Raw genomic sequence first — 25,022 nt, 5'->3', positions numbered from 1 at the left:
GACATTAGTAAACAGATTTCAAGGTAACCTCTGTAGTTTGATCACTTCTTACACTATGGAAGGATTTTTTATTAACTTTGGCTCCATGATTATTTAATATCATTCACATGCCTGAGGTTGCTGGCAACATAATACAAATTCCAAACAGACTGATCAGCAATTGGTTACAGTAATGGCCAAAGGAGGATAGCAATGGAAAGAAGACTTTCAAGTAAGCATGAATGTAAACGCTGCAGGATCAAAAATAAAACTGTGCTGCAAATGATTTGCATGGAGAAAAATGCATTTGCTTTATTTGTTAGACCGCAAGGATATACTTATAATACTGAAAGTAGCAGGAAATGTTCTTTGTTCACATGAAAACTAAGACCAAATGAGGACTGACACTTTACGGGTGTAGAATTAGGGATGCAAGGCACAGAGAAGAACAGACCGAATGAAAGAAGTAGGACAGCGCCAAAAGCACCAGGGGCAAATGTTGTGTTCATTACGAAGAACATGTACAGATGTGTTGGCTCATCCTTATAAACAGCCACTGATATTAGTATTGCCAACTGAACAGAAAGGCACAAATAAGGACTCCTTTGTTTCCCGCCTCTTACTACAACACGCTGATAAAGACAAAAAGCTGTGTGTGAGGAACAGCGCCTGTAGATAACATTGTGGCTAATAACGTGGTTACATGTAAAGTGGTCCTTTCCGTTCCATAAATGTCGTCATATGGTAACTATACAGTTACCCTGCCTCCTCTCCTCTACTGTATAATTAAAGTAGCACGGTCCTTTCAGTGAGCATCACTGCTGGATGATAGTAAACTGAGGAGCTGTCTCAGGTAGAGAGAAGAAAAATTAAAGGTGCAGTGTGCCAGTGTGTACGCTCCATTTCAGCTGAATAAAAAAACTAATGTAGCCAACAGGATTGTAATTATAAAAGGATAAATATGGTTACTTGAGCAGTTGTTTTGGGAAATGTATGATTACTTTTTGGCTGAGATTGTGGAGGGAAGCAAGGTTCCAATTACTCTGCAACACGCCTGCTCTGATGTCATCCATTTGTCATTCTTCCTTCTTGTCAAAATCCTTTGGGAGCACAGCTCACAGGGCCAAAAAACAAAGATGCATCATGATCGCAAGTGGAAAGTGCTTTCTAATCCTTCCTCTGCTGATTAATGCAGCCACTGTGACCATGGAGGCCGAGAAATAAAACAATAGGCTGAAATAGTTAATGAATGCCGACTCAATAATGAGGGGACGACTCACTTGTTAGTGGAGGGTTGTGGTCACTGATTTCACATAGGGAATCGTGGTGCCTTAGAGTGCATTGTAATTGTACACCTATTCAGGATGCCTGGAGGGTTTGATGATCGGAGTCATGTTCAAGTTCAGCAGTGTTGTGCCTTGGCTTAAAACTCTCCTGGCTTCAGTGACAATTACATGACTAATAAAGCAAACCGGACACATGTCTCCAATCTAGCAGAACGTAACTCCTCTCAAACAACAAAGCTATTAGTCCGAGATATGCAGACTTCATTACCATACGAAGCATTCCATTCTATAGAGTACTGAAAAGATCAAACCACATCATCACATAGTAGAGAGTCTACAGTATGTTGCTGACTCCCTCAATGAATCTCCTCCTCACCGTTCCTGGTTCTGCGTTTCTCCTCAGACGGTACCAGACCTCCATCTGATCAGCAGATGGGCTGGACAGCATTATTAAGTGTAATTGGTGGTAATCTGGGGCGATTTTTTATTTTGGTGACACTTCATTTTCTATAATTCTCGCCTCTCCCTTTTAAGTCACCTAAGCGTTGTGTTAAGTGCCAGAGTGAGACTGTGCTTGTGCCAGCGTTTAATGCATTCAAGTCCTCAGAGACATGCTGGCCTCAATGAAAAGCAGATGTGCAGATGGATAGATGGTTTAGGAGAGGAAAGGGGAGCGATCAGAGGCGTACTGTAGTTAAAACAGGAGAAGGCTAGTGTGTGTGTGTGTGTGAGAGAGAGAGAGAGAGAGAGAGAGAGAGAGAGAGAGAGAGAGAGAGAGAGAGAGAGAAAGAGAGAGAGAAATGGGGTTTAGAGATGGAAAAGGGGATGTCAGAAGTGTGATACAAACATGTGAACCAAAGGCACAACATGCTCCCACAACCGCAAGACAGATGCCTCTGGAAATCTGATTCGACACCTCAACTGGCCCCACTTGGGCTCCATAAATCATAACACTCAGCACTTAAACAGTTAATAATGATAATTTTATTCCTGCCTGCATCCCCCCTTTCAACAAGTGTGCGACAGCAGGCAGAAAGAGTTGTTGGAGCGATGCTTTCGCTGTGCCTCTTGTCCAGTGCAGATGTTGTGTATTAGGGTCCAAAGCCTTTCCCGGCCTCTCTGAATCTCATAACCCATGTCTATATTTGTGTCTGCATCATAGGCCCGGAACTTATTTGTTTACTTAGTAATGGATGTATGATGGAAAAACCTGAGGGCACAAGTAAATGAAAAATAACAATGTCTACAAGGAAAGCTTCTCTCAAAGCAGGTGTGGAGCAAAGGAAGGAGAAAAACTCTAATAAATTACTGTTGGAGCATAGAAATGTCATGTTTTCCTTGCAGGATTACGAGTACCAGCAGATACCAGAACTTTCACGAGGATAAAATCAATTTGTTCTGCCTAAATTTTAGCTGGTCTCAACTAGTTATCCTGGTCCTTCCCTGTTTTCTCATGGTCAGCCTGGTCATAAAATAACCTCATATCAGCTGCAGGAAAGCTGAATGCAAAATGAAGCGCAGGAACTCGTGCAGCCCTATTATGCACTGGCACAGCACAAAAACATATTAGTTCAACTCCAAAAGAGGAGTAAAATGGAAGAATTCTTAAATGGAGACCTGCTGTGAACCCAGTCTTCCAAGTAACCCTCCCTGTGGATTTGACTGGGTGTTCATGCTAAGTGGCTACACGGTTTAAAGTGATGATTTCAACAGTCGTGAAACGATTAGCTCTCCTGCCTTTCAGAGAAGAGAGCACATGTTGCGGGAAGGAGGCATCCTCGTAATACCTCCGCTTTTCAAGTGGAGTGGTGCTAACTTTGGTCGTGAACACAAACAAATAGTTTACACTTGGCATCCGACAGACTCTCTCACCCCCAGCTCCATTAATTTACCCCACAGGGACGGGCCATACCCAACGAGTTCCAGGGACCAATCACGTCTACAATAGCGAGGGGGATGGACGTCCAAACACACACATACACACACACACACATACACACACACACACACACACACACACACAGTATACAAATGTTTACACTAAAGGGACTGACTAACACTGAACTCAGATCATGGTGCCCTGAATGCCTGTGGTCACTCCTAATTGTCTCCAAACCTCCTACCAACCTTCACTGCCAATCATTTTCTCTTCTGTCCACCTTGATTACCATAATTAAAACTTGCACTTGTACATGTCACCACCTGGTGGTAGCAGTTTGCCATTGGCTATGCCCTCCAGGCTGCCCTGCATGACAACAAATCTATGAGCAAGGGTGGTAGGTGATCCCACCACAGAGAGACAGACTGATGTGTAGTTCTACAAATATTGATGCTGATGGTAACGGATCAATCTCTGAACTAGAAACTTCACTCTGGTCTGTAATATGAGTCAATATGAGTTTTGTTGTTTGTGAGTCCATGAATTGCAAACATGACAACAATACTTGCTTTATTTTTATGCACTCTGAGAAAGTTATGATGTTCCAGCTTCTTTAATTAGTATTTTACACCGTGTATTAAATGGTTAAAATAAACACCAGAGACAGAACAGACCTACATTAAATAGTCAGTTGGTTAAAAATAATTCCTGTGATAAAAAAGTTGTAATGAGACCTCCAAACTTTATGAAGGTTGTAATTTTAAGTTACATTTCAAACTATGTTGATTTGATTTAGTAGTTGCTACATTTTGTGGTTCTTCCTATTCATATTACATTTTGTTGGGAGACCTCCATAATTGTGTGTCCACTTTCTTTACTAGTTGTACCAGATGAACATAAGTATATATTTTGTAAAATTAAAGACTGAAGAATTTTACATAAACCCCCATATACTAATATAATATAATATAATATAATATAATATAATATAATATAATATAATATAATATAATATAATATAATATAATAGTTGACATAGTTATAGAAGTTAGATTTGTTATTATAAATATTTGTGTAAGCATGCCTTTAAATAATTGTCGGATGCTCAGTTTACCAGAGCTAAAGCAACAGGATAACCAACAATAACAGACACTGTAATTAAAGTGAGAAACAATAACCATGTAGAGATATCCAAAGAAAAAAAATGAACACAACCTGGCATACAGAAACCCGTGCTTAGTCACCAGAAAAGACACGGAAAATGCTTTTACTCTAAGAAAAGGTTTACACACTGACCTCTGGGAAAGTCTGCATAAAAATAATACAGCAATGATTGAATGTTGTAAAAATAAGCACATTCTTTATCTTTAAGACAAACTGCTTTCGAACTTGGCTAATATAACAAAAATGTGCATATTCAACAAATCACTTTAAAGCCACTGGTAGCCACAACTCTATCCTGGCAGTGACAACCATAACAAGACTTTGCCCACAAATCTCTACATTGCCAGGATTAATCACACACAATCACAAGTTTTACAAGGAGTGCTCAGCTAGACCACATCCAATCATTTAACTGAAAAGCCACATAATTCTAAAGGCGAAACGGTGCACAAAACATCAGTGAAGCCCAAAGACTGACATGATAGACCAGCAGACTGACAAGACTTGATGCACTTGGCTGGCAGACATGAGAGGACGTCTGGCGTAGTGACAGACACCTTTATAGGGCTGGTGAAAACACGATTCCAGAGCGAGACCAGGCCAACGGTACTGAGACCTCAGCATGGGATCAGGAGGTGCTTCAAAGCCAGACAAGAGGCTGCTCTGTTTTTGGAGGAGGTAGTTAGTATAAGCAAAGTAATGCTGCAGGTCCAACGAACTGACGGGCTCCACACCCTCAGTGAACGTGTTAAAGGTGAGACTGGTATACTTTTAAATAGAAGTGTTGTCCAACAATAACAACAACCCCAAATAATAAAATAAACACAGGTTGAAGTGAGATCTGATGAATTGTGGGACCATAAATTCTGGTGTAGCAGTAAGAGCTAGACTGGGACCCTACAAAAAGAATTTTCTGAATTTTTTTGTAAACAAAGCTGAATTTCATGAAGGAGGAGGATAGAGTAAATAAGAGCATAGAGGAGCCAATGGTGGAACAAACTGAAGCATTCAAGTGTTCTCTGATAGTTGGAGAACATAAGGAAACCCCACCTGTAATACGCTCCAGAAGTGTTAAGTGCAATTACTTTTACTCCCAGATGAGGGACAAATTAAATTTTTCACCTGACAATGGAGCTCAATCAAAAGCTAAGGGATGTCCAAAGTGACTATACTTCAAGCTGAAGGGGACTTAAGCATCTGTACCAAATTTCATGGCCGTCCATTGTGCAACAGGAAATCATGTAAGTTATTTGGATAAATGGTCCGGGAACGACGGATGATGTACCTCCCATTAATAATGCTTTGTTAGCTTAAGTCATCCCACGCCTGTGGCCGATTAATTTTCATCAGAAGAGCTCTCGAAGAAAAGAAAAAAGATCAGAGTACTCCAACAGTCTTCTTCAGAAAGCACCCAATATTTACAAGCAATCAAAAATCTGTGAGAGAATTGGATTGCACACAGATGGGAGGAAATTCCTTGGAAATGACATTGGCTGAGCTAAACCACAGAACATGAGCATTTCCACGTAGTAGATGAATACACGCCCATCAGACAGATGCTGTCTCTTTGTTTAGACTAGAACTAACCTACATTTGACAAGAGATTTATAAGAGATGACTTCTGTTCAAGTACACGAGTAATCAATGTGCAGCAATAATGGTTTGAAGGCAACACTAGAGGAAAAAGGTATGAATGGTTGGAAAAATATCTAAGATTGAAATTTTATTTGAATTAATGAATATTTAAAAAGTACTTCCAATGGGAAACACAATTAGCATCTCTCTTTTACAGGAGCTGCTAGTTGTTTAAAACATGGGCCAAAGTGGACTTCTGGAGAATCAACACAATCCAATGTCACTTCCTATATGTCTTTGTTGTTTTGTATTGTTTTAGCTCAGGAAAAATGGAAAAAACATAGAAACTGTGTTTGGTGAAGAAAGATAAGTTCAAAACAGAAACCAGTGCTACTCCACTGTGACCTCAGTGAGCACTAGCTGGTCAGGATGATCAGGGGTTAACACACCTCCAAGTGGCGTTCTGAGGTAAATGAGATTCTCAAAAGTTCAGAGGCACAGAGGGGAACTTTTTATTTTGATATGATTATAGATGTTAGGTGATATTAACAGCCTCCTAACTCTTACAAATTAAACCGATCTATGAAAACATCAAGGAAATCCTTCCAAGTATCCCCAAAATAAATGTTTTCTTACGCACAGGGCAAAGCACACATGATGGAGGATATTTGATCCCTTTTTTGACAACGCTGTAACTCTTTTGTTGTGCAATCATTATTTGATAATGGGACTGTAATTTCATCAAGAGGTGATATAGCATCGTTTGTTGATGAAATGTTTTTCTTCAAGCAGTTATCTTGAAATGAGTAAGATTACTCAGTGACATTATTTAATTGATAGCATATTCAGAAAATATACAGTATATATGCAATATCGAGAGTAAAAGATTAGATTGCTGTTGCTGATAACTCATCTCATATCAAAATAGAACAAAACAGTCAACATCTATCCCAACAGGTAATAAAATCATCATATGCTGGTCAGATAGAGACCTCCCCCTTAGCTCAAACGGTACCCCAGAACTGGGGTTTTCATAGATATATATAGAACAAATACATGTGGGCCCCACTGAGTCAACCTGTGTTGAGTTTCAAACCACACATACCTAAGGAAGACAGCAATACCATTCTATTATTATGTGGGGAGTCCTCATTCACCAAAGGCTTTGGAATGGAGGACTGGCCCCCTCACGGCCACGCTCACACAAACACAGATCACACATAGAGACAGGAACATGCGCTCTAGGTAACTTGAGAAGGACAGTCCACCAGACATTATATATCACTCCACATCAATAAGAGCTCCATAATGCTGCTGTGAGGAGGAGGGGGAGGAGCACGAGGAGGAGGAGGAGGATGAGGAGGGGGCTGCAATTCACTCATCCTTCTACAACCTCTGATACAGCCCACTGTTTGAACGGCAATGGCGTAACTTCTGCACCCCACAGTTACAGGGACTAAAGCACAGTGGGGCCTGTAAAAACCCCAAATGGTACCAAATGCCACCTATGGAAACACATTCAATCTTGTGCGGTGGGAGGTCAATACACAGTTATTTACACAGAGCAGTGCTCTGTGTTGGAACGGACAGGGCCACCATCAAAGAGCTTTATGAGCAAATATATTCTCACTGCGTAAGCATTTTAGATGTCCAGGCATTAAAGGCCTTCTGTGTTTTCCCTTCTCTTGTTTAATAGCTGGATAAGATTCCTTTTTATTATGACTTCGGCTCCCTCCGTGTCCCGTCACTACGCGAGTCAAATGGTTACGGCCTAAGAGACTTGAGTTGTCTCAGTTGTGGTACAATATCCAAGTCAGAACCCTTCAGTGTTTGACTGCAGATCAGCCTCAGCACCTTCAATGACATCAAAACATCTGAAAACAGCCCATAAACAAGGCAGTGAGAGATTGCAATATCCCGCGACACCCCTGAATTCACAGTTTTACACTGACCTTCACATTTTTGTGCCTCTGGCTTCCTAAAAATGTTGCTTTTTGTTTTGTGATTATATCTCATCAGGTTTCAGAGATGTGCAGCTAAAAAGGTGTAAAAGTGAAAATTTGACCATGACCTAGTTTTCCAAGGTCAATGTGATCTAAATTTCATCCCCTTGCCTCCCTGAATATAATGACTTTTGTTATGTCTTTCTATCTCATCTGGTTCCTGAGATATGTGCAAAAAAAATGTACCAAAGTTGAAATTTGACCTTGACCTAGTTTTCTGAAGGTCAAGGTCATCATCTCATTTTCATCCCTTTCCCGCCCGAGTAATGTGTTGTTTGTTTCATCTTTCTATCTGCAACGGTTGTGAAGATATTTGGTGGACGGACGGACGAACACTGTCAATTACAATACATCAGCGCTTCGTGGGACGTTTTTAATAACAGTTTTTTTGTTTCAGGGTTTCCTGACACAACAGAAGGAACACATCAGTCAGCAGGGCCATGAAGGTGAAATCCTATCATCGAAGTCACAATGATGCAAATAAAACTGAACTGTGGGGTATTTTTGTCCCAGTTCTCAAAGACTTTCGAGATACGATTATTCTAAACCATATATCCATAAATCAGGATTAAAGAATCTTGTTCTCAGTCCAAGGACTGAGCCTCATCTGTCAGTCACAACACATTTCATTCAGAATGGCAGGAGAGAAACAGCAGCATGATGTATCCTCATTTTGGTGTGTGTGGACTGTATCAGACAAATTAAAGTAATCAATTTAATTCATACAAAACAGAATTTAATTTGGATTCTCAGTGAGACTGAATTATCAAATCTGTATTCTATTGTCAGAATTTACAAGGATAAAACTTCCTGGAGATTCTACTTTGGTCTGAACATAATTTTTTCACTCTAAAACATGTTTTGTATATCACATTTATGTGTGATACCTCCTATAAAACTAGCTACACTGCATTAAGATGGAAGAAATTTTCTCTTCACTCTCTTTCCATCCTCCCTTCAATAAAGTCAAGTTTGAAGCTGCAAACACCAAGCAAAGAGGAACGACTTCATGTACTGAGCCAATCAGCAGGAAAAGTGAATTTATTAGTAGTTATGAGTGTACACACTTAGGAATAAAGAGCCTAATCAGATGATAACAAGCAGAAATAAAAAAATCATTCTCCATCATCATCATCTTTCGTTAACCATGTGTGATATTTGGCTGCTTTGGGCCCGAGACTGTGAAGGTTGAATAAAGAGGGAACCTCGAAGGCCTCTGGCCCATACGACGTGTCAAGCCTTTTACATAACCTGGCATTCATTGTGAAGCTCTTTTACAAACCATAAAAAATATTCATTTCGATCCTGACCTGTTTTCCAATATAGCATCCAAACCCATAAAAAGGTTTGCTTTTCATTTATTTTTATTTGAAGAACTTTGAAATGCAAATGTTTGTTTCCTTGCAAGTTAGAATTGAGAGGAGCCATCTTAAAAGAGAAATTTGATGTGAAATATGAAGTCTGGCCATTTTACATCATCTCTAACATAACATGCGGGTTCTCAGTGCAAGTCTTTTTGTGCTGTTAAATGAGTGTACCTTGGCAAGCTGCAGTGTACATATACTGATGCTTTGCCTCTCTCCTTGGACTCCTTCATGCCTCAGAGCTCTTGAGGCTTGTAGAAGACTGGCATCTTTACAGTGGCCTAGATTGGCCATATTTTCATGTCAAATGACAGGCCTGGCCTTGTAAAAGTGGGTGCCGTGGTCAACTGTGCATTTACATTTACAGCTAAAGCTATCAAGGACATGGTTAACAAGGTTGTTGACTTTTGCTGAATTGTGGTTTGAGAGACTATACATTAAATAGTTCTTCAGCTACAGTTTTTTCTAGTACCCAGCTTTATTTTACTTATTTCATTCACCTGAGTGTATAGATGAAGCTTCTATTTATTTTCTAGTTGAGATTTAAAGCTAAGGTGAAAAATGAAGATTTTTTCCCCCCAGTGCATCACATCATTCTCAGGACAGAATGAAGTAATCGCACATTGTCTGCTGGACGTCTACTGCAATGCAATCAAAGACTAGCACATCACATCAAGGGGCCATAAACACCGTTTTAAAATGTCATCGTATATTCTCCAGTCTCATTTAAAGTGCTTACTGTAAATATTATGATAATGTTCCAATACTTCAAAGATGATGAGTCACAGCACACTAGGAGTTAATTTCTATCTGGTCTGAATGCCTGATTCAATATTTTTTGCAAAAAGGCAAGAAACCTATTTGTTGTTTCTGAGTTATCCTTTGACTCTCCGGTCAGTTGTGTGTTCTGCAGTTTAGTGAGGGTATCTTCAAGATAACGTTAGTGCAAAACAATTCATGATCTTATTTACCGGCGAATCAGACTGCAGCTCATTTAAAACGCTGCTACCAGAGAAGCATCCGCATCACACCCGTCTGCGCTGCCCTTCACTGGCTGCCACAGAGTTTCACAATTGATTGAGATTTTATTGCTTGTTTTTAAAGCTTTCACCAGTTTGACTGCTGTTCATATCACCAATCTACTAACTCGCTCTGAGCCAGACTGCTGTTTGAAATTCTCTGGTGGGTCCTGACCAGTCATCTGCTGTCCAAGAGGAAAACTCAGCATCCTCTCTTAAAACTCACTCTTAGTATATAGACTTTACTTATGGTAAATGATGGTACTCTTATTTAAATGAATTTTTTAAAGCTCTAAATCATATTCTATTAAATAATTTTATACTTTTTCCGTTTATTTCGAATCAATAAAAATCTTAATGTCTGTCTTTGTGAATCTCAATTTCAAATGGCAATGACTGTTATTCAACAGTAAATCATAAATTTAGTAAATTTTCTTTGCACACCTTTTTGATAAATACCCTTAGGTATACACAAAACAGCGCAATGACAAAGCTAAGCATTGCTTACCTGCATTGTTCTTTTTCAACTCAGACCACTAAACAATATAAAAGAGAAAGACTCCAACATTTAGCGCAGCTTTTGAACACTTTGGCTCACTTAAGTCTGTAACACAGCAGGCCTGTGCGTTCCTCCACAGCACCGCAAACAACCTGTCAAACTTCATGGAGCTCTGCGAAACCAAGCGGACTGTGTAATGCCATGGAACAAGCAGCAGGTATTTGTTAGTTAATCAATGTTTGAATTAAAGTAGCTGCTGAGGTTGTGTTCAGCAGCGACAGAACTGTTTTGACTAAGCTACCTCAGCGAGGGCCCGGTCATGGAGACTCCCAGCATTTGTTAAAGATTAGCAGCCTAGTCCTGCTGAACCAAGCTCAGGTCAGGCAGAGTGCAAGGCCCGGACATGAGGTGAGTCTCACCCTATCTCTGCCATCTGCAGCTCTCACACAGCATATCTACTTGTCCGGGTACATGAGACACACTGAATAATGTGATTAAAGGTTTTGGAGAGGGGGGTTGGAGTTCAGCGAGGGGAGACTGTACAGAAGTAGTCCCTTCAGGAAGCAGGCTTACCCAGTTTGACATACAGTCACTGAGGTCATGCCCCAGAGCACTTACAGCATTTACAAAGCAATAAGTATATCAAGATTTCCATCCATTTGTATGCTGTCTTCTATTTGGGAAGCCATCTGTGTGTGTTTGGATACCTCTGCGTGCCATGCTTTGGTAGCTTTCTATTGCATGGGGGTGTGCAGTCAGATGTAAACATTTCCAGTCAGAACATCTATTCTGAAAAATAGAGTAACAATGGACCACAGGCTCTCAGCCTATCATTAGTCGAGAGGCTTAATGGAAACCAACTGTGTGGGAACAATAAAATAATTTGTCGAGGGAGAAGGATGCAGATAAATTCTGCAAAGCATTTTTCACTTGGCTGAGGTTTGGATATGCCGGGCCAAGTGCTCAGCACCTGGCTGTCATTGCTCTGATGCTGCCTAATTCTTTTTACCTCTCAAACACATGCCCATTAGATCACTGTCCATACAAGCTGAGAGTGCCTGATTAGACTTTTTATTGACATTAGTCAACATGTGCTATGAATTCACATTTTATGGTGATATAAACAGAAAGGAGAGAATGGAGAATTCTAACTCCCCTTTCTTCACCACCACCACCACCACCCCCCCCCATCCGTCTACTAAATCCAGCTCCGGTGGAAAGTCGCCAGGTACTCATCCTGAATATTATTGGTTATATTTCCTGCTACGGAAAGGTTTATTGGTTACTATAACCACATGAACCCATGTGTCTTCTCTATATGCATCCAAGAATCTCTCCATATCATTTTAAAGGTGAGTGAAGCTCCGCTTGATGGGTTTTGGCTTTGTCATAAACGGTGAATGCTGAACTGGGAGAAACAACTATAAAAACCCAGCCAGCTAGGACAGCTATGTGCTGGTTCCCATTAGGCTCAATAATATCTGGTTTTAAAATAACCTGCCAACAACCACCATCTTTAAGGAATCAAGGCTTGAAAGGTGGTGAGCCAAAGCAAACATTTTAGAATATACATATGCACTCAGAAATACATGAATAGCTAATCATATATAGTGTGTGCAATGTTCTAAAGCAATACATCCATCCATTTTCTGCAACTGACAGGCAGAGTGCAGCCAAGACAAGTCACCACTTTATCACAGGGCTACACATAGATAGACAAACAACCAACTGCACTTGCATTCACACTTCTGGGAAATTTAGAGTCACGAACTCACCTGCATTGCTTGTTTTTGGAATGTGTTTGGTGAGTCCAAATGTAGCCGGAGAACCCAGAGAGAAATCATGGAGACATGGAGAGAACATGTAACGCCACACAGATAATTCCCAGGTCCTCGGGTGGATTTCAACACAGAATCAACAGTGCTACTCACTGTGGTATCTATTCTCAAAGGAAACAAACATTTTATATACTTATATAAACTATATAAATTATGTTGACAGTTAACTTTTTTTTGCCGTGAAGTAAGAAGATCTTGATTTGCTTCTGGGGTCTTTTTTAACATGAAAACCTTCTTAAAATCCATTTGAGTTCTAGATCGGTTACATTACATTACACAAACAACTGTGGCTTTTTTCAGAAACACATGCTATAAATGCTGTTGTTATCTGGCAGCACCAACAGCAACATAAAAAGGAAAACACTAGAGACGACAACAACAAAAAAATAACATGTCCTCGTCTATTCAATAGCTGATCGTGGGAAAACAAATTTGCGTGTCTACCTTGCGAAACAGTGGCTGACTTTTTTTTTTACCTTTTCACTTTTCTATCGGACGTCTCTAATTAGTCGGCGAGAAAACGTGTTTAATTAAGATTTCATGGTTTCCATTTTCAGAGTTCATGAATGTGTCCAACGTGCTCTTCACTTTGACTCAGACATTAGTGTGGAGACACACACACACACACACACACACACATAAAAAACCACATTTCTGCTCAATACTAAAACTGCCAACAACAAGCCCCAGTAGAGCGCCTAAGTATCCCACATGATGTTTGTGTTAAGCGGTGTTTTAAAGGATTTGACTTCTTGGAATTTGAGGGAATGTTAAGCATTTTAATGAAGAATACATACTGAGGCTATTACTCAGTGTAGCATGGATCCATTCAAATGGATATTTATTCCTGACAAAGGTAAAGCAATGAGAAACCAAACTGCTTGTCTTTAATAAAGCAACTTATAACAAACTGATTGAATCGTCATTTTGAATTAGAGGAAAACAAAAGAACAACCTGTGCTTAAAGAAGGCACAAGTTGTGAATGTGAATAAGTGACAACACAGAGCCAGGAGATAACAGATGTCTCTACTCTCCAGCAGAAACTTCGGGGCAGACTGACCAGCTCAGTAGCGAGACGTAAAATCAAGCCGAACCTTTCTGTAACGCGGCATCAGACGAGTGACTACAAGCCAACAACATCTTGGATTCCTTCAACTCCTTGTTCAGCAGCCGGGTATGTCGAAGCCAATTAAACAAAGACTGACATGCAACACAAAGAACATTAGTTCCCCTATTTTGTAAATGTTCATCAGATTGATGATTTTATATTAAAATTTCCAAAAATGCCTTAAAATAACTGCATTAGCAACAACAAACTCTACTATCTGGAAACTATCAATTCTGCACTGTGCCAGTGAACTAACATTAAAAGCAACATAACGTAATGTTAATTTGTTGTGTCAATTTCTAATTAGAGACTGCAATAATCTCCCCCAAGACTAACATCTCATTCTGTTACTGCTAAACTGGGCCGGCACCACACCAGGATTTCATTTACAGATGGGCCAAAGTCATTTTGGCTGGGCGTTTTCATTACAGAAGTAAACTTTGTTTGCTTTCCTTTGACGTCCTCCAGCTGAAACATGACTGACATCCGTCTGAGGAGCGCTACTAGCATGTTTGGACATTTGTAACGCTTTTTAAATGTGTTTTTCCAAAACATTTTCAGAGCCGAGGTGGTTCATATCCACAAGGGTTGAAAGTAGCCTCACATACAGAGCCAAGGTTTCACTTTTGGATCGGCCAAAGTGTTAAGGTGATACACAATCAAATGAGGAATGATGTTTTAAATGGTAAATCTGACACCAGTTTCATCTAAGATTTGCTGCTTCATCTGATCATTTAGGATGAGCCAATTGTGGGTGAGTGGAGAAACAGGTCACCTGGTATTGGAGATGACAAATTGATTAAACAGTTCAGTTAAAAACTGACTTAATAATTTTCTATTTTTTAGCAGGAGAACAGACAGTGTAAACAGAGTGTGGGATTTGGGATGACTTCACTTTATTTTTTATTCATGGTCTTATTTCCACACAATTCAACCTCATGCTGAATGTCAGACGGTGTGCAACGTGGAGATAATTATCAATAATGATGCAATTTTAAAAACATGCATGTTCATCAAAAATCAAGCTAAAAAAGCCATGGATGTATAGACAGTATTTTTTTCCTCAATTTTGCAACACACCAAAAATTTTCCAGTTTGTATAGTTTTGAATTTGCAGTTGATTTTGGAAGATCAACAGTGAGGAAAGACTGACGCTGCATGACATCAGGGCTATGAAGGCAAAGTTCTGGAGGACGAAGATCGCGAGTTCTGTCTCACATATGTGAAGAGTTAAATGGTACAAAAATGAAGAATAATAATTATTTTCTTTACTTTCTACCCACAAAGGAATCTCATTATGCTATCTCCATCTCCAAATTTGCTTAATAATTTCAGTTTCTGTCCTTTCCCTTTCAACTACGTTTCTGTCTTCTCCACAGTGTGTGGGGTTTATCCAAAGACATTGACTGTACTAAAGCCCTTTTTAATTCATAAATGACCATAAGGAAATTCAACATCTTTTTTTAGCCAGGTTCTGCTTCTCTGTTCAGGTGGTCGTCATGTTTGTTTTTAAACAGGAAAATTGAAAGTAAAAGACTGAAGCATGGCAGCCGAGCCCTCTGGGAATTTCCCCTACTTTCTGGTAATTTTATAATAACTTGGCCCCATAATTGTAATTTTTCAAAAAGATGGATGCCACTCAGATTCATCCATTTCAAAAACTACTTTTCAGGTGGATAGATTATCTTGGCAGTCTTCACTAGAATTGAGTGAAACAACCTTGTGCTGAGAAATTACACGTTAAATAAAAGCAAACGCTTCAGGGCCACAGTAATCCTGAAGAAAATCTGCAGATTAAATTTACAAACATTGAATTGGAGAAGAAAATGGAGCGGGATTATGAACCATCTGTCTGTGCTTGTGCTTAAACACCTACCAGCTGTAAATCTGTGTGCCTACGACAAAACAGAGCATACTTCTCTTTTTACAAAATTTTATAAACTCATACAACTCAAAAAAGTAGTGATGTCTAATTGACTGTTTCAGCACCATAGTAAGTCCTCCTGTAGAGGAAATTCCCACACAATACAAAAAAAACAAACTCCACAGCACAAATCATGGGAAATTGCATCTTCTTATCACATATTTTATCTCCTTGCTCTGATATTAACTCCCTGAAAAACAGCCGTCCTTTTTTAAATATAATTGTCTGTAAAAAGTCTGTAAAAATAACCCTAAGCAATTTAGATCACAGTCCTGGCACAGGGCCTCTAAACTTTATTAACATCCAGAGTCGGTCTGGCCAACCTCCCAGCTCCCTGCAACTTGAATTTACAAGTATTAATCTGAACATTGGTCCAGCATCACTTTCACAAATTCTGTACTTCCTCTCATCATGCAGCACTCATTCCTCCAGATCAGCTCCTGCAGGAGAAACCTCCTTGATAAACCCGTCTGTCTGTGCTAAAATTTTACATTTGTGCTGACATCAGACAAGCTGAAGGAAATTACTCTTTGCCCTTATGGAAGATGGAGATTTTGATTTTAAACAGCTCATGAGTCATAATCAATTTTGACTCAAACATTTGTTTGCCATTGCTTTAAAATACATATTGATTCAGCGTGATGTAAATTGTTCTTTAGCTTGCCAATGACGTGCGCTGACCACTTTTGCCAACACACACTGCAAACTGTAAATGTTTAAGTCTAACTCTACAAAAATGCAAGTTGTCACACACAGGGTTTGTGATTGATGTCAACTCACGTCACTCACATACAAGCAAGAGCACTCCAAGCAACCTTTACAACATCATTCCTTTGTGCACTTTTTTGGTAACGGTGAGGACGTTAATGCAGTGCAGGGCTGGACTGTGCTGCACAAGGCTGGAGAATGCTTACAGAATGCCGGGCTTCTACTAACAAGCACTTACAAAGTATATAAAATGTGCTATTAGATTTTATAATGTCTTTCATAGTCCTCTGGGGTGACGCCAGCCAATGATGCAGTGAGCTAACTGGGCACTGCCCCATGGCAGCTTCCTGGCAGAGACAGAGAGAACAAGAACGAGGATAAAACTAAAACTTTTTGGCTGCTCGCTAGTCTGCGCTAATGAAGGCATTAAAACAGGCTCAGCTAGCATCATGTTTGCCCATTTGTTTTTGACCACTCAGTTGAAGCCAACATTTGATTGGTTGGCTGATTAATCACCAACGTGCCCAGTCTTGTAAAAAAAAAAAAAAAAAACAGAATTTTTTAAAAAATTGACAAGTAAAACACTTGAATTTGTTGCTACGGCAGTTGGTAGAGAGTTTTCTACAAAAATCAAATACTGTTGCTGTAAAAATCAAACCAATGACAGTTAAAACTGGATAAGCTGATGGTGCAGCAGTAGTAAACTTTCCACCTCTTAGTGAGTCCAAAATTGCTATTTCACGCTTAAACTTTGTTCTCACAACTTGTTTAGATAGGTGAGTGAAACTCTGATCTGAAGCCACATCTCTCTCTCTCTCTCTCTTCAGCTGACAGCTGTATGGGTCCAGTCAGCTCTCAGCTGTGATCTGGCAGAGGCAGCGCAGCGCAACGGTGGACGGTCGTCTTAACGGCCACAGTCAGACTGGAGTGGATTTTTCTTTGATGAAACACAGCAGAGTCAGGCCAAGAACAGCAAGTGGCACAAGCGAGATGTAAATCCAAAAAAAACCCCCCAAAAAAAAAAACCCACCCGTGTGCTCAGTCACACACGGAGACGTCTGCGAGAGTCGCTGCTGTCTGAAAATGCGTGAGTAATAGACTGTATAGACGTGTGGTCAGCAGCGGTATGTCTGTCCAGGCGTTGAGGAGTTTTACTACAAAGGGTTAAAAGGGTAAAATAATCTGGTCTGATTCACAAAGCTTGGCAACGTGTTCCTCTCATCGTGGGAAGCGAAGCATGTGAAACTTTGGGTGCTTCTCATGTTAAGGTTTAGCCTAAAAATACATTTTTATGATGGCAAACAAAAGCCAACTTTACTTGATTAAACTGGGGCCCACAGCACATTTCTGCTGGTATTCCAGTGATATTTCGACACTTACTCAAACCAGATCATATTTTTTGCTGTGTGTCTGCAGTTGGAGCAAGTTAGAATGCCTTTGGTTACAGTGAGATGCCATATGCATACCACACTGGTCACATAAGAATCAGAATGTTTGACTCAGTAATGCTGAATATGGAGAAGGAAAAATGACGCAGACGCAGCAGCGCTGAAAAGACACTTTTGAGTGGGTCTGTTTGTGGGTTCACAAATGCATATGCTCATTTTGCAACTTCAGACGACTAATCAGAAGATCCTCAAGCGGGAACGGCAACAACCTCCCATAAATCTCCTCTCTTTGTATCCAACCTCATCCCTTCCTCTGCCACTCGTCTCCAGTTTCCACACACGTCATATGTATTCCCGGCCAAGTTTGATTGAGGTGATTCAGCTATGCTTTTGCCAGACCAGGGGTGTTCTTTCATTCTCTCTCTCCAGTGGCTGTGACTCAGGAAGCGCTCTCATTCCATTACCCAGCATTCCCTTGTCAGCTCCTCAGCCAGACAGACATTTACAGGAATACTACTGCACTGCAAAAACTGAAATCTACGCAGGGCGAAATAAGTTAAATTAAGGCAACAATTGTTTGTTTTGTGTAACAAGATATTTCTTTTTATGTTATTCATAAAAAGAATATTCACTTGTCCTTGACAGTCTTCATACTTTATCACTCTCTTGATAGGAACATGAGACTACAATTGACAGAATTTAAATGCTGTCTGACAAATACAAAACAACTTGGATGAGTCCACATTTCAAACATAACTATGTATGATGTGTGATCCAAAAATCCATCAGGTAAGCTTTAATAAATAGTCTGGGCATTTGTTGGTTATCATAAGAACATTTGAGACAGTTTTGTATTCATCATCTGGCTGTCTTATATTTTCATTATTTTAAGAGATCAAATTCTCTCATTTGAAGAAATTATTATTTTACATAACGTAGCATATTCCAGGCTATATCATCTTATTTTAGACTGTAGCACTGGATGCTAAATGACAATGTGCTTTTCCGTCTCAACCACTTTCAGCCGGGTTAGTCGTGATTATAGTTTTTTTGCTTTCATCATTCCCTCAAATAAAGAAAGAAACACTGAAAGATGATTGAACAAGCTACTTTACTTGACTACATACAGTACCTGTTTTAAGACATATTTGTCACTTATTTTAAGAGACAGTTGGTTGCTAGTTGTCATGAGATGTTAAATAAATCTCAACTGCAATTATCTTATAGCGTCGGGAGAAGAATTAAAACGTCCGTGGTCCAAATCTCCTCAAATCAAGCATCCATACCTTTTGTTTAGATAGTTATTTTTTTGCAGTGTGAAGAATCATCACTGTTCCTTGGCTTTATGAATCAATGGAACATGCTGCAAACATTACACCCTGCAACGCCCCTCCCAGGCAGCAGCCTCACATTTCCCCATAACTCACTGCTGACTTCATGCAAAAGACGTGGGCTGAGGTGCTCTCTTTGGCTCATGGACATGTATCACCTTGAGGTAACTTGTGAACTTTCGACGTTTTCATCCCACTGCACCACTCTGATAAACAATATATCATAAATAAATATGGTTACATTTCTAGTTCCACTTTATAATAAAAAGCACACACGCAGAAAGTGAAGCCATTCCCGTTGTAGGACGGCAGGTGTAAACTTACAAGTCCTGTAAAAATCAAATCATATACTTACATAACTTTTTCATGATCTCTTCCAATATTCTTTGCTAACTGGCTGTGAAATCACAAGTTGAATAAAAGGTCATATCTCTATTAGCAGCACTATCAGATAAATATGCCCACTAATGTTTGATCACACTTTTACAACATCTGGGAGGAATAGCTGCTACGGCCTTTTGGTGTGCTCGCCAACAGTGCTGTTGAGATCCTCAGTTTCTGTCAAACTGTACTTAATAGACATTACAGTGTTGATTTATTCCCTTTCCCACAGAGAAAACATTTGAACAAATGGCTTATACTTAAGTGTCCTGCTTATGATTTAAGAGAAGAAAAAAAAAATTTCCCTTTGTGAAAAAAAATAATTACTGTACTGTTTTTTTGATCTAAATTAGTGACAAACGTAAATCACAAAGAGAAAAATGAACCAAGGATTGATTTAAGATGATTTTTTTTTTAAAAACTTGCTGCCTCCAATTTAAACTGTCATCAAAATTCACAGCATAAATATTTGAACTGTGTCATCCGCTTAATCATTTCCTTCTTACGATGAGCCAATCCAAGACTAATGATGTGGAACCATTGTTTTAGTCTTTTCAGCATTAAGCAACAAGTAAAGAAATCAGCAATGCTATTTGACATCTTAACAGACTTGTGACATAAACCTCTTTTACACCCATGACTCAGCAAAACAGGCAGAGCAGTGTCACAAATTTTGACTTGAGGACAAGTAAGAAGAAGAAAAAAGACTTAGATCCAAAATGAATAAATACGATGATCTGTGGATAAATCAAAGCCAAATTTAAAGCAACAGTCAGAAGTCCAAGTGAATTTATGAAATGTAAAACCTCCTGAGGCGGGTGAAGCAAACAGTGTCCCAGAATTATAGTAGTATAAATATTTTATGTGACTCAAATCTGAAGATTTACTCAGAGGAAAGTTCTTCGACAACAACCCAACGGAGACATGGGAACTCCAATAATTTACACAAGAACATCAGGTCCCTTGCAGAATATCGGTGCCAAGTTTTTATTACAGTGATGAAGAATAATGAAAGATTTAGTAATAATTGTAATGTCAGTTAATCTTCTTTGTTTTCTATGAAAGAAAATATGTTCAGTCTGTCAAATTAGAAATAAAATCTATTCCATGCAGCATTTTCTTCTAGCTCAACAAAAAATAGGCCAACTACACACTTCTCTTTTTCTAAAGAAAAACAATTAATAGTAGACAAATGAGTGCATGCATCTGCCAAGGCCCAGCAGTACCCTTTAATTCCATGAAGCATATCCAACATTATACTCAGCACAGTAAACACAATTTAAGGGTAGAGATTTTGCACCAGTCGACCATTTAATCTGTTAGGTCTGGATTTTTATTTAGACCGTCACCAAATTGTGCACAATTATAAATACCCCCCCACCCAATAAAAAATAAGAAAAAATCTGGATGCATGTATTATTCCTTGTAATATGCAAGAAAATTTAAGAAAATGTTCTCTTTGCAAAATTAAAAGAGTGTTAAAAAGAAAACCTTGGACAAATACTTTTATCCAAATCCACACTAACATTCAATGAGCTCTATTCTGACCCATAACCAATCCTCCAACCAAGTTGCGTAGAAGTCAGTAGTTTTGGTGTGAAAACATAACATTCTTGGTGGAGGTAATAAAAAAGGTAAATTCATCAAAAGGACTTTGTGTGCTCCACTGTGCAGAAAGAACCAAATTTCTTCACATGCTACTGGGAAGCTGTCATAAAGCATTTGACACAACAGAAGCTCAGAATGGGACTGCAATAGAAGGTTGTTTCTTGTAACAGTCCGATTATCGCCCCCCCAGTCTGACAGCTACAAATACTGCCTGGGAAAACACAGGAAACTAAGTCACTCAAAGGAAATTCAACATTGGTGCCAAATGCCAGTTTTCAAAAAAATGTCTGCATGTACGAAAACTATATATTTCTGTGTATATGTGTGTGTGTGTGTGTGTGTGTGTGTGTGTGTGTGTGTGTGTGTGTGTGTGTGTGTGTGTGTGTGTGTGTGTGTGTGTGTGTGTGTGTGTGTGTGTGTGTGTGTGTGTTAGTTTGTTCTGGCAGTATGTAGCGGCGCGTATTAAAATGAAGGATGCTGGCTTGACGTGAGCCTATACAGGTGTGTATACTGTATGCAGAAATATTGCCTGTGCAGACATGTATGAAATCATCATGTGATTTGGCACAAGACAAAAACAGATCAAAAAAAGTTCTGACATGATTTTAAATTCAAAAGACAGTTACTCATCTTTTCAAAGGCTGGACCAACAGGCAGAGCTCTGCTTTAATTTGAGTGTGTGGGACGTCAGCACACTCCTCGAATTCAAACATTTTCTACAAATAAGCTCACAGGTTTGGCAGCTTGTCCCAATTGGGAGAAAGTTTTCAAGGCATTGAAAGTTGTGAGAATACACACTTAATCACAATCTAATATTCTTTCTCAAGAGGCTTGCGTAAAAATGTTTATCTTTTGACGCCAAAGTATTTTCTTTGCTGTTGTGTACAAATATTTATGGCATATTAAAGGCTGATCAGGATGACCGGCCGCATCTCATTTATGAAACATAACACACATGGTATCTAAACTGACATATTGGTTTTGACATGAAAGTCACTGTGATTAATGCCTCGCCTCACCTCATTATCATAATCTTATTTGAGGAATATTTCTTAAAACACAATGGTGGACCAATAAAGAAGCTGCATCAAAACAGCAACAAGGAGGTTAATTTTTTTCAGGTCAGGTAAAATAAAAATAAAATAAAATGAAAGTTAACATGTAACACACATCTGCACTTTTCTGACTAACTAGGACATCATTGGAGGAGCGCCAAAATTCGACTGTCAGCAAATGTCAGCTAAAGCACTGCTTCCCTTGCCAAAATGATTGTACACTAAGGATTAGATGAAGCATATACCACATTTATCACTGAGCACTCAGTCACATTTTGCAATCATGGAGTACAAGTAAAAGGTCAGAAATCTCCAGTCTGAGGTAAATTCTTCCTCTGCTGTCTCACTTCCACCAGAATGAATATCACAGTCTGTGTTTGTTCAGAAATTCCTTTCACTACAAATCTAAAATACTGGTTGAGAATGGAGATTAAACTCCAGCTGTCCCCAAATGGGAGTAATACGATCAGAGTCTGAAATGAGGCACGATACAGAAGACTGATGAGTACTGAGATCACTTTTATACTTCAATAGAAACATTGGGAGTTGTATTCAATAAAGCCTATCCTTACTGAAATATTACAGCCAAACAGAGTGAAAACCATAATTAGAAATGATGAAATGTGTGACACACTTTGGCATGCCGTTCAGTATCAGTTAAGGGAATAGATTCTGGGTTATGTTTTTCACAAACCCACAAAATATTGAAATTATTATAATAACACCCAAATGCCTCACAGAGTCAACAAAGAGGTATGTGTCTACTTCACTGTTAATTTGCACAACATAACCCACAAACACATAACACATTTTGCATTCCCACAATTTACGGGAAGCAAGTTCAAAAGCGTTACAAAGACAATGAGACGATTCATTCTGGTTCGGGATGCTGGGGATGGAGGGTTGAGGGCACAACTGTGCTCCAACAGAACTTATAAATGCTGAGACACACTCTGCAGACATATGGTTTGTGTTTAGCAAGAAGAAACAATAATCAAATCTGTTGATCCTCTTCTTGCAGCAAGGATGATTGCTAATATAAAAGTCTGTTCCGTCTAATCATAATTTAGGATGGGGGCTGTAATTACCTCCGCCTTCTTGCAACAACACTGTCTAAACAGGATGGAGGAGGCCTCCACTGAGACTCAAAGAGTGGAAAAATGCATTCTGAATGCTATCTGTCTGACAGTTCTCATTTCATATATGTAATTGTTGAGAATCTAGATTTCATTCGAGACGCATCTTTTTTTTAAAAAAAAAAAAAGCAGAACAGGCGACTCAGTGATGACATGTGAGAAATTTGAACATAGGCTATTTATTTTTAAGATTAATATTGTTCTAAAATAAATTTTGAAATCATGTGTCTTTGGTTTAAACTGGCAGGGCTTTTTTTATATTCAAACATCAGATGAATCCTCTGAACTAAAAACTACCAACCCGAGTCTTGTCAACATCTAGAAGAAAAGCGTCCATGCTTGACATTTCAAATACTGCGCATCGCTTCACATGGCTTTTGTGCACAACTATGACTTAAATTCTGGCGTTACTTGAATTGGTCAAGGATCCAAGAGAGCTCTGGGTTTAATTATGAGACTTGAACATGGCTCTCAACACAAGTACAGCTGCGTTAAAGCTGAATTACGTCTAAAGACGGATTTCATCAGTCCCAAACGACCTTGAACTCCTAGTGTATGACTGACATGTTTCTGTTAAACTCAAATGTTTCTCCCCTTAAATAGAAAAATAATGATTCCGGCAAAAGTTGCTCCAAAAATCCGAGAGGACCACATAGTTAGAGAATAAACTTCAGAAATGTTCTTCTTTGGGTCATCAGAATGAGTTAAACCGAATACCTTGAGCCGGTGGGAGATGAAGACAAGAGCGCGGAGCTTTAAATGACAGCTGCGCCTTTTCCTCGGCCGAGGTGAGTCTCTTCTGGCTGGCGCAGTTCATGTGAACCGAGGCGTCAGGGGAGCTCCGGCAGATCTGTGATCCATAACCGCCGCTCCCGGCGCGCCGCGCACAGATGTCCGCCTTGCTGCCGTAAACTGCGAGCGAAAGGCCGGTGAAGTCCGTAAAAGCTGGGGTCTGACAGTGGCTGACCATGTCGAACAGCGCTGAGGAGTTCTGCATTGATGACTAGGCTTTCCCCATACAGTGTGAAGCCGCCGTTCACATCACCTGCGCAGGTGAAAACAATGTCAAATCACCGCAAAGCGCACGGATTGTTTCAAATCCGCATCCACGCGTAAATTTGTACAGTGGAACGCATCCATCAAAGCTTCAACGATTGTCGACACCTACCTGATCCAATTAGCCAATGAGGAGCGGAATAAGTCTAATCAGCATGTCCAAACTGAAGGGGAGAGAATCTGCAAGCATGATCGATAGCATCCTCTCGGTGAGGATCAGACATCAGCATCCCACGCGTTCTCTCTCCCGCCCTCTCTCCCTGATTGACACCCGGTAGCTCCACTACTCCGCAGGATTCGGGAGCACCAATGAAGACGGTGTCCGTATTGTGTGGGAGGATAAAATCTGGATCAAGACGGCTATGCCTGGAGTTGTAAACTTGGGTGTGAAGTTTGTAAGCTCTTACATGCGCGTATGTTGTGATACTTGACGTGTGCCCAGCCTCCAAAACAACATTTGAAAATGTATAATCACTCACCAACGGTGTTCTCCAAACCCGAGTACAGTAAAATACTGAGCAAATTAAACCATTGATCTGATTAATTTCAAATCGTCTTTGGTTCCAGGGACAAATCGCTTCTTGGAGATTGATTTTCGTTTATTGTCAATTTATGGTCAAAAATATAACGTTCAAAAATGGTGAAAGAAAATGATTTTTTTTTAAAAAAGATTCTAAATTGAATTACTTACTTTCACAATCACGCGTTAAATGTCTATCC

General features: G+C 39.6%; 1 protein-coding gene across 1 annotated transcript in view; it reads right to left on the bottom strand.

Annotated features, from left to right (window-relative positions):
* LOC137598486 (zinc finger protein GLIS1) overlaps positions 1–24,548 on the bottom strand; it is a 71,844-nt gene extending 47,296 nt beyond the window's left edge. The window contains exons 1-2 of the mRNA XM_068318694.1: positions 24,415–24,548; positions 23,964–24,291 (exon numbers count right to left, since the gene is read on the bottom strand). Of these exons, the coding sequence (XP_068174795.1) occupies positions 23,964–24,243 (280 nt within the window). The 5' untranslated portion in view covers positions 24,244–24,291; positions 24,415–24,548. The remainder of the gene's footprint in view (positions 1–23,963; positions 24,292–24,414) is intronic.
* Positions 24,549–25,022: the final 474 nt, after the last annotated feature.

The sequence above is a fragment of the Antennarius striatus genome, chromosome 7 (genome assembly GCF_040054535.1).
Source record: "Antennarius striatus isolate MH-2024 chromosome 7, ASM4005453v1, whole genome shotgun sequence".
Lineage (NCBI taxonomy): Eukaryota > Metazoa > Chordata > Actinopteri > Lophiiformes > Antennariidae > Antennarius > Antennarius striatus.
This window is presented reverse-complemented; position numbering and strand designations above follow the sequence as displayed.